Source organism: Triticum dicoccoides, unplaced genomic scaffold, assembly GCF_002162155.2.
Source record: "Triticum dicoccoides isolate Atlit2015 ecotype Zavitan unplaced genomic scaffold, WEW_v2.0 scaffold173622, whole genome shotgun sequence".
Lineage (NCBI taxonomy): Eukaryota > Viridiplantae > Streptophyta > Magnoliopsida > Poales > Poaceae > Triticum > Triticum dicoccoides.
The window spans coordinates 1-11,528 of record NW_021222639.1 but is presented as its reverse complement, the minus strand read 5'-3'; the positions used below and the strand labels follow the sequence as shown (position 1 = coordinate 11,528).

Here is an 11,528-nt window from a genome sequence, read left to right as displayed (position 1 = left end):
ATGCACATGATTCTCTAGAGGGCACACCTGATGATGACCCCCTAGTGATCAGGGTGCCTCTGTAAACTACTCCAAAGGCACCTCGCCCAATAATCCTCTCCCCGGAGAAGTTGTCTGTTGCAACAGCCAGATCACGGTACTCAAACTGTCTGGGTCCGCCAGTTCGTGTTACAAAGTCATGGCTTGTACTGGTCTTTCTCCACTTGAAACATGAGAGGACACACCACACCATAACCACCAAAGCTACGGCTCCTCCAATTGACCCTCCAATAAGCGCTGCCTTCATGTCATGACCTGCATGCACGTGAATAACACTAGCTATTAATTAACCCAAATGATAAGTGACACACGTATGACATAAAGTAACACCTCCCTGCTGTTTTTACAACTAAAATTGCCATCCAGAAAAAAATGAAACCCCAAAAAAACTGAAACTTGTCATCCAAACAGAAAGTTGTCATGCTTCACAACTAAAGTTGTCATAAAAAAACGTCAGGACGGAATTGCTTCGTGCCACATGTATGGCACTTATAATAGTGTTAATTCATGTGTCCAAGTTAATCTGTCTCTTCTATCTTAATACATAACTAACCGGGTGTCCCGCGCATTTGTGCGGCTAGCCTTAAATAATTTTGTAAACTAAAGATTTTTTGCTCTTCGTGAATCTCATATGTTTGATTACTAACATTTTATTATTTTGTGACACTAATAAACCATGGCATTATTCTAAGAAAAACATAGCACAAAATACTCCATGATGCTCAAAGTCCGCAAAACCAAAATTGCAGAACCTTAGTTTACACACGCTTTTGTAGATTCACATTTGCCAAAAACTATATGATCTATTGACTTCAAGTATCAAAAGATCTCTTCATATACGAAAGTATTTGCTTATCTATGAAGGAAGATTAAACTATTGCCTTTGATTATCAATGCTCTACGACTCACAGATTGTTTCTTTTTTAGCAACTCATAAACTGATAGGATGCAAATTCTGCCAAGAATCACACCAAAATCCCAACTTAAGACAGTAAAACAAAGTCAACATATCATCCGAGGTATCTCCCCTTGATTTTGGCATCATGCAAGTTTCAGTACTCCTTTTTCAAGTGTGTTCTGTAATTGCTCTGCTTAACCACCGGGAATCTCCAAAAAAAAGAACAAACAAATGTTACTAATATCCTATCATCAACCGCTATGTTTCTTCTATCGGTGATGCAACTCTCCGTGTGAACAATGCCAGCCATTATTAGAGAACGCACGCATACCTATATTTCATCCTTCCACACTTCATTGTTTATCCAGTATATAACTACTGATGAGCCAACTGCTTCAGGGCAAACATTTTGTGGGCATCATTTTCACTCTCTCGTACTGTTCGCTGCTTATGTAGAAATTGTTTGTTTATTTATATGAAGAAGTTTTCTTCCTCAAAGTATAAAATCTCTAATTTTGTTTTCTTGTATGAAGTTGTATATTAGTGACTTTTGTTTGAACCGAAGACCGTACAACAATAGTTTTACGGTAATTTTCATTATAGAAACTGAGAACAGTTGGTGTCTCTCTATAAATGTGCTTGGTTTATTAGGGAAGACCTGTTAGAATTTTCATTTTTGCAAGGAGAGTGTGTAGCGTTAAGTAAATGTGGATAGAATGTTCGCGTACCAAAAAATACAAATGCATGGTGGCTGAGTTCCATTTAGCTCGGTATTTTCTTCAGCGAAAATACATTTTCTGCATCTTAAAAAAATCTAAAGGAAGTATACAATAAGCATATATGTGTAGAGTATACGTACAAACATGAACATATATTTTCATGTGCGTTGTACACACAAAAGATAAATACATCGATTAAAATTGATCTTCTCTCTTTTGTATTTCCGGCCACATTTTCTTATTTTTTAGCCTACAAATGATCATATTATTTAATAAAACTTTACACATACTTAAAGAACATGTATATGTATTTTTACAACACAAATTGATAATTTTTTTCAAACTTTTTATATTGCAGTTTTTTTTTGGAAAATGGGCTAGTTGGAGCCCGTCCTACAAAAAATCGCTCGTATTCGTGTATCTCCTGTTTTTGACAACAGTGTCAAGAAAATTGTTTATAGTATATGTCTTGATGAAGCAAGTAATTAATTATGTAAATTCAATTTTCTTTAGAGGGCAAAATATTTTTTTAGAGGAAAAGCCATCATGGCTGATTTTATTCATTTGAAAATACACCTACATTGTTTGCCAATACAGAGAGTTTAGACGATCAGGCGATCCTTGAGCCAGTAAGTAGTTGAGGGTGCATCAAGCGTCGATGCTAGGGTATGTGCAGTGACATTGGCTCCCCTAGGACAATGCCTAATAACAACTTCCGTAGACCTACGACAAAGGGCAAACCCTTTTTCTATTGTAAAAATCAGTTAATTAATTAAGTAGTATAATAAAATTGTGTGAATAAATATGTGGTTATTCAAAAGGCTAGAGAAATATTTACTACTTCAGTAAATCTACTACTGAGGGCCAACTCTTTTTTCTGTAAAAATCAGTTAAATAATTAAATGGTTTAAAAAACTATATCAACAAATATGAGATTATTTAAAAGGCGAGAGAAACATTTACTGTGACAATGCTTGAGTATTTGCTTTCCATCTTGAATCTCAATTGCTTTCAAGCATACGAATATATCTTTGGGTTGTAATATTGTATGAATATACTGTTACATCGGATCCCCGATTTGCTTCATTAAAGAAAAACTAAGCCACTGATTGGCTGATATGTGTGGAGATAGTTTTAACTGAAAGCAGAACATGACGTGTAGATGTTTCCTACTGACACATGAATCCGGGGAACTATAGAAGACGTTGAAATCCAAAAAGCTTGTAAAGGTTATATACTACACGTAAGTATCCTTTCCGAGAATCAATCTCTCCTTGCCGATCACGTACAGGTGCATAGCGATTTTTTTTTCTTTTGAGAGGAAACGTGCATAAAGCAAACCTGGTACGTATATGTCCATGGGCACGTTAAATCCTTCTTATAATATTGATTAATCTCAGCCGTTGAGGTGTCATAATTTTTTACATAGATAAATATTTGCCGTTCGTTTTCTATCTTTTAATAATATAATAGATAGATAGATAGATTACCACCATCCTATGAATATCAATGTGTATACATTAACCTTTTAAATCGGTTTAAACAAAACCATGCATCCCATATCTCATTATCGTAAGAGAGAGGCATCGGGTAGATGCACATCTCTCCCCTTGATCGCTATTGCAACCACATCTTAGAGCACTAGTATAGAACTAGCCATCACTGGCGGCACATCTCTAGCGTTTCAGGGGAATTGCCTGACATAACACCCCCTCTAAGTTGGTTTAGGCAGAAATAACTTTCAAAGATTGGCCTCCGTAGAACAATTGCCTAAGCAATGAAAATACTTTTGAAGGTTCTTTAAAAAGGCCTCTCAGAGATGTTACATAGTCCAGCCCCACGCTGATTAGTATTAGTTAGATGGGCTTGTATCTCAGTTCTCAGACGGGTTGGAGAGGAACAGCTTGTACATTTGCATTGCAGGTGGTTCGGAGCCAGCCCATCACAAACTCTTTTCTTTCTCAGATGACTTGCACTTTGAACACCCTGAATATTTGCGTCCATCTCTACAGGTAGATGGTGGTGAACCATCAAAGTTCGCTTGTCATCTCTTTACAACAGGTACTACTATAATACTACCGCACTACTACTGATTCTGATATACTTTGTGATCCTTATCATCTGGCTCTGGTAGTAGTACCATACTACCATATGTATCACAATTCTTACAGCCATGCTCAAGGCGTGGGGCTTGAGCATGGCCACTCAAAGGAAACGTATGGTGCTTGCCTTCGGGTCAGGGGCACCTCTTGCGAACTCTCCACTCCCATAAACATGTTCAGGCCCCTTGGTATAGCCGCAGAAGAGCTACCCATGGCTAAGGTTGATGGTGGTGAATCCAGATATAAGGCGTGGGGAAAGGTGGACATGCACGCGCAAGCTGGGAGCACGCTGTCGTCATAGGGAGCACGCCGTCGCCGCCTGGTTGCTGCCTGCCCAACACGTCAAGGGAGAGAGGGAGGTCGTCGTGGAGTCGAGCGGGCTAGGCGGCGAGCTGGGCTTGCGTGCGTGCTGCGGCTAAGCATTGAGCTGGGGGGCTGAATGGCGAGGGCTAGCTGGGGCTGGACGGCGCACAACACCCATTCGAGTGGACAAATAGGGGAGACCGTTGGATACCATTTTTTCTGGGTAGAAACTGGCGATGTCCGGACGTGTCCGCGAACAAATGAGGTGGACAATCGGGGATATCCCTTGGAAATGCCCTACTAACGGTAGCAGCGGCACCGGGCGAGGGAGCTGTGTGGTCGTGCAGGTTTCGCCATATGGTGCTGCAGGTCGTAAGAAGGTAGAGGTGAGGTTGGTATGAGGCAACTAGTGGCACGTTAGGGTTGCGTGGTCGATAGCCATGAGAATAGCGCGTGGCGTTTCTTTTCTTGAACACGTCAATGGGAGAAAGATGTAATCCTCCATACATGCATGCTCTTTTGATATCCAGTAACCCTAAATGTTTAGAAGCTAATATTTATTAATGATGCACATATGCTTATAGCACAGTAGGCTATTAGTAGCATCTTTTCCAAGCAGTTCCAATGAATAAGATAAGGGGTACCACGTAGCTTGAGCTACACAAAACCACACTCACAAATAAAGGTGCATATAATACCTTTGCGGGGCGGAGCAAGTGAGGAGTCGAAGGACCATGACAGTATTTGATGCAGCTCCATTTCATTGCCTGTGGCTGCGGAAAACCCCACTGCCACCTGAGGCGGGAGCAAGGTGCTGACCGGATCGGGTAATTGCGCGCTGACCTGGACGGGGCGAGAAGTATTATTGCCATGAAACTGCAGGTCGGCGACCAGCATCCTGGTGGTGTTGTCGAAGGTGATGGTGGCCGTCATGGAGCCGTTGAGGCTAAAGCTGGTCAAGTTTGTCGTCTTCACCGAACTCATGGAGCTGATGTCGATGCCGATGTGGTCCACCGTGTTGTCGGGGTCCCAGGAGTTGTTGAACGTGTCGAACTCCACGGCGACGAACCGGTCGTTTCCGAAGGCGGTCAGGCTCTTGCCGTCGTCGCCAGAGGGCAGCAGGCCAAGGTTTCCCCCGCCTGAGTGCGGCGGCATGGCTGATGGGTAATAGGCGAGGAAGAAAGCCATGCCATCACCCTTGACGGTCTTGCTATTGTTTTCCAACTCCAACATGATGGCGAAGGTGAAGCGCGTTTGGAAGCTGGCCACCTCGCCGGTGGCGCTGTCGTAGAACGGCACCGGGTGCGCGTACGACACGCGTCCCGTGCAGTGCGTGGGGCTCTCTCCGAACGAGTTGCAGGTGACGTCGACCAGGTTGTCGTGCACGGCCGCGTTGCCCTCTAATTTGAGGTCTTCTATGCGGTAGCTGGAGGCGTTGGAGAAGTCGAAGCTGAACGAGAAGGGTGAGGCTACTGCGGCTGGAACGGGAGCGAGAGGAGAGGTATCTTCGACTGGAGCTGGTGAACAGGAAGGCGCAGGAGGGGGACTGAAGGAACCGGGATCGGAAGGAGCGGGACTGGTGGAAGGAGCCGGATCGGAAGAAGGGGTAGGAGAGGCATCTGGGGCTGTAGCGGGAGGATAGGCATCGGGAGATTGCGCTCCAGAGAGGTGCAACCAAGCAAAGAAAAAGATGAGGCGGAGGAGGAGCTGCGCGCTGCCATTGCTTGCAGGCGAGCCCATGGCCACAATGAATTCGTAATACTGACGTGGTGAGATGAGATTAATTGCTCGATCGGCGACGAGCATTTTATAGGCGACGGCGCGACGCATCACCACCCAGTCGCCAGCCGACGCGATGACAACCGCACGGCTCGGCTGCTCCGGTGAGTCGCATCGCCTCCTCGGTCCAAGTCGTCGCCAGTCGCCGGGCGATCTGACGGGGCAACTCTTGGAGTCACCTCCTTGACGCCATCGGCCAGCCTGGCCGTCAACCTCAGAACGAACACTTCACTCGGACGAGTGTGCATGCTCAGTGTGAGAGGAATCTTAAGACCTAGGACCGAAAATGACGCCACCTCTGCGGGGAATCATCCAGCTGCATGCATGGCCATGTCTTGTCCGCTGAAGTATTATCTGTTTACTTGGAAAAAGAAGTACTACCTCCAATCCATAATAAGTGAACTGCGACACTTAGGGCCAGCCTGCTTAGGGCGTGTTCGGCAACGCTCCAGCTCCCAGCTTCCTCTACTCCACGCATGAAGCTGAGCCGAACGCATTAGCTCCATGGAGTAGAAATCAAGAAGCTGGCGGGCGTCCCAAGTGCAAAAACTGAGGAGTTGGAGAAGCTGGCCTTTTCCAGATCTCAGAAAACGGTGAAGCTGGAGTTGACTGAAATTACAAGGCAGTGCCACTGCCAAGTGACTGGATCGAACCGGTACGAGAGAAATCGTCACGAGCGAACATAACATGCACTAGCCAACCTGCCACTTGGGCTGAAAATAACGTTCACACTCACCAAATCCGACTGGGCCTATACAGAAATAAGAGCCAAACCAAACAAGCGGTGACTGCGTGCCGTCACATAGGCTGAATAGTCTACTCGTTCAATCTTAAGTAAATTGCCAAACATTATCACAATTGTGGGCAACTTCTCAAAAAAAACACCATTCGGCTATCAATTTGCAAAAACCACCCATGTTTTGAGAAAAAACTTTTTTTGTCGAAGACACTAAAAGCTTGGTTGAGCGCATTTTGACACGAAATTAACTTGTGGGTCCTGCTCTCAAGGCCGACTTGGTACCAAAACCTCACACCGTCTGATTGAAAACTTTACTTGACGAAGGGCCCACCTGACAGTCTCCCCCTGACTCCGGCGTTGGCCGCCACTTCACCTACCCGTGGGCTGAGATCTGGCGCTCGACCTTCCGACGCCAGAAGGGCCGCCTCCAACCACGGCGGGCATCTCAAGCGAGCTCCATTGCCGTCCTAGGGGAAGGGGTAGACGGGCTGGGGCAGTGACAATGGACATCAAGGTGGTTGGGACAGGCAATGTCAGGCTCCCGTCGAGGGTGGCCACAGTGGCGCGGTCACATGTCTAAGGGTAGGGGCAATGCGGGCTAGGGCATCGGCAATAGACCTTGAGATGGCCGGGCGGGCATGTTCAGGCCCCATCGGTGGTGGTTGTCAGAGCAGAATCCCGTGGGGTGGTGGAAGTAGGTCATGTCGTAGGGGAAGCAATAGATGATGGTGAATGAGAGCGGGCTAGACACGAGCAGGTTGTTGGTGACCCAGTGTCGGCTAGGGAGTCCCCGAGCTAAACATCAAGGTGCAGTTTTGTCCATTTCGCTGCGTTGGTAGATATGGATGATGCGCGCCACCACCACGGTGCGCCGCTGGGCCAGTGTCATTTAGCCCACAATTGTTGAATAGACGTCGTTGCGCTCTGTGCTTTGACGGTGCTCGGTGTTGATTACCTCGACCAGATGTACCGAGATCCATCCCTCGTCCTGGCCCTCTCATCATTAGTGACTGGAGCCCACATACGAGCTTCCTCACCGCCATTCGGACGCAGCTTGGCTCCCGGAAGCCATGGTCTCGCAAGCAGCCCGCGCCAAAGCTATGCCTGATGCGCTAGCTCCACTCATGATGGCCTGGACCAAGCCCGATGGTCGCCGCACCCTTCTGTCGTTCGCCGGTGACAGGAGCAACTGGGTCATACCAGCAGCACCACTGGCTTGTGGCATCTAGGTGTTCGGCGAAATGCCAAACACCACTCGGGGAGGAAGAAGAGGGGTTGATCGGTTTTGCTTAATGTCAGTCTCCGCCATCCATTTTCCTTGTGCCACGTGGACCTGACGGCGGAACCCACCATTCAAATTTCTTGTCAAAATGCACTCAACTGAGCGTTTAGTGTTTTTGGCAAAAACAAATACTCCAAACTGGCAGTCTTTGCAAACGGTTAGCGAAACGATAGTTTTTTGAGAAGTCGTTCGCAATTATGGTGATATTTGACAATTTACTCTTCATTGCTAGTAATTAAATATGATCACTAATATCATGTCTGGTGTAACACTCTGATCTATTGGCTCAAAATGTGTGTCTTGTCGGGCGAAATATGTCCTTTTACTCCTGATTAAATTAACTTGATCAAACAGAACTTGACGGTTGGAAATGCAGGTATGAAGCTGGATGTCAAAGAAATTAGGAAAAATATGCATGATCTTACCTTTCATGCAATGTTGACCTAACTAAAGTAGTCTTGTCTGCTACATGCTTGCTCAAAACCTATTAAACTTCTGTCAGTGGACTTATATATACGCGCTGCGGGGAGGGTTTCAGCAAAGGGTTTTTCTTTTTTTTCGCGAATACGCTTTGTAGCGTATCTTTGCATTGATAGAGAGAAAGAAGGAATACAACAGGCCGACGCCACGTTCACGTACACAAGAAGGCGTGTCCATGGCATTCAAGTGAGCATAGAGTAATGGGGTTGCTCAGCCCCTCATACAAGATCAGGTTACAGGAATAAAAGCACTAAGCCCTTTGGCTCCGGCAGTGGCCCAGGAGCGTGCGTCATCTTGAATAGTGGTGACCACGGTCGGGGTAGACAGGGTGATCTTGTCGAAGATAACCGCATTACGATGGCGCCAAAGCGTCCAGGCCACAAGGCCAGCCAAGGTAGTGAGGCCGCGACGAGTGGTAGCAGGTAGCCTGAGGAGGGCCGCAGAGAGCCAATCGAAGAAGCCGGAAGATCCATCGGGCGGGAGGGTGGAGGGGAGCACCAGGTGAGGATCTCATGCCAGACAGACCGAGCGAAAACGCATCCCACCAAGATATGATGCAAAGTCTCTGGCTCCTGGAGGCAGAGGACGCATGTCGGCTCGTGCTGTAGACCACGCCGAGCAAGCCGGTCGGTGCTACCTCTTGAGTTTGCGTTGGATTTCCCCGAAGAGGAAAGGATGATGCAGCAGAGTAGCGTAAGTATTTCCCTCAGTTTTTGAGAACCAAGGTATCAGTCCAGTAGGAGGCCACGCTCAAGTCCCTCGTACCTACACAAAACGATAGCTACTCGCAACCAACGTGATTAGGGGTTGTCAATCCCTTCACGGTCACTTACGAGAGTGAGATCTGATAGATATAATATTTTTGGTATTTTTGGTATAGAGATGCAAAGTGAAAAGTAAAAGGCAAAGTAAAAAAGCAAAGCAAGATTAAAGTTATGGAGATTGATATGATGAGAATAGACCCGGGGGCCATAGGTTTCACTAGTGGCTTCTCTTAAGAGCATAAGTATTCTACGGCGGATGAACAAATTATTGTTGAGCAATTGACAGAATTGAGCATAGTTATGAGAATATCTAGGCATGATCATGTATATAGGCATCACATCCGTGACAAGTAGACCGAAACGATTCTGCATCTACTACTATTACTCCACTCATCGACCGCTATCCAGCATGCATCTAGAGTATTAAGTTAAAAACAGAGTAACGTTTTAAGCAAGATGACATGATGTAGAGAGATAAATTCATGCAATATGAAATAAACCCCATCTTGTTATCCTCGATGGCAACGATGCAATACGTGCCTTGCTACCCCTTCTGTCACTAGAAAAGGACACCGCAAGATCGAACCCAAAGCTAAGCACTTCTCCCATGGCAAGAAAAACCAATCTAGTAGGCCAAACCAAACTAATAATTCGAAGAGACTTGCAAAGATAACTAATCATACATAAAAGAATTCAGAGAAGATTCAAATACTATTCATAGATAGACTTGATCATAAACCCACAATTCATCGGTCTCAACAAACACACCGCAAAAAAGAAGAAGATTACATCGAATAGATCTCCACAAGAGAGGGGGAGAACTTTGTATTGAGATCCAAAAGGAGAGAAGAAGCCATCTAGCTAATAACTATGGACCCGAAGGTCTGAGGTAAACTACTCACACTTCATCGGAGAGGCTATGATGATGTAGAAGCCCTCCGTGATGACGGCCCTCTCCGGCGGAGCTCCGGAACAGGCCCCAAGATGGGATCTCGTGGATACAGAAAGTTGCGGCTGTGGAATTAGGTTTTTGGCTCTGTCTTTGTTCGTTCGGGGGTACGTAGGTATATATAGGAGGAAGAAGTACATCGGTGGAGCTACGGTGGGCCCATGTGGGTGGGGGGCACGCCTGGGGGTATAGGGCGCGCCCCCCTACCTCGTGCCCACCTCGAAGCTTCCTTGGCGTAGGGTCCAAGTCTCCTGGGTCATATTCGGGAAAGGTTTATTCCGTTTGGACTCCGTTTGATATTCCGTTTCTTTGAAACACTGAAATAGGCAAAAAAAACAGCAATTCTGGGCTGGGCCTCCAGTTAATAGGTTAGTCCCAAAAATAATATAAAAGTGTAAAATAAAGCCCAATATAGTCCAAAACAGTAGATAATATAGCATGGAGCAATCAAAAATTATAGATACGTTGGAGACGTATCAGGCATCCCCAAGCTTAATTCCTGCTCGTCCTCGAGTAGGTAAATGATAAAAAGAGAATTTTTGATGCGGAGTGCTACTTGGCATAATTTCAATGCAAATCTTCTTAATTGTGGTATGAATATTCAGATTAGGAAGATTCAAGACAAAAGTTCATATTGACATAGAGAATAATAATACTTCAAGCAAACCAACAAAGCAATTATGTTTTCTTAAAGTAACATGGCCAAAGAAAGTTCATCCCTGCAAAATTATATAGTTTAGTCATGCTGCATTTTTGTCACACAAGAATGATCTCATCATGCACAACCCCGATGACAAGCCAAGCAATTGTTTCATACCTTAATAATTTCAAACTCATAAACTTTCACGCAATACATGAGCGTGAGCCATGGATATAGCACTATGGGTGGAATAGAATATAATGATGGGGGTTAAGTGGAGAAGACAAAAAGGATAAAGTCTCATATCAACGAGGCTAATCAATGGGCTATGGAGATGCCCATCGATTGAGGTTAATGCAAGGAGTAGGGATTGCCATGCAACGGATGCACTAGAGCTATAAATGTATGAAAGCTCAACAAAAGAAACTAAGTGGGTGTGCATCCAACTTGCTTGCTCACGAAGACCTAGGGCACTTGAGGAGGCCCATTGTTGGAATATACAAGCCAAGTTCTATAATGAAAATTCCCACTAGTATATGAAAGTGATAACTCAAGAGACTCTCTATATGAAGAACATCACTAGTAGAAAATGGGCCTATTGTCCCGGTTCATAAGGGCCTTTTGTCCCGGTTCCAAAACCGGGACTAAAGGGTCGTTACTAATGCCCTGACCCTTTAGTCCCGGTTCTATCCAGAACCGGGACAGATGGGCCTCCACGTGGCCTGCACGCTGAGCCCAGACAGGAGGGCCTTTGGTCCCGGTTGGTTCCACCAACCGGGACCAATAGGCCTCCATGCGTCAGCATTTCTGTGGCTGGGGTTTTTGTTTTTTTAA

General features: G+C 45.7%; 1 protein-coding gene across 1 annotated transcript; it reads right to left on the bottom strand.

The window, feature by feature from the left end:
- Positions 1–6: 6 nt before the first annotated feature.
- Positions 7–5,801, bottom strand: LOC119344565 (lectin-like; the record flags this gene model as incomplete). The annotated part of the gene is made up of 2 exons (XM_037614958.1): positions 4,760–5,801; positions 7–294 (listed from the first exon to the last, which is right to left on the bottom strand). Coding segments are annotated over exons 1-2 (1,330 nt in total), but the record flags the coding sequence as incomplete, so codon positions are not given.
- Positions 5,802–11,528: the final 5,727 nt, after the last annotated feature.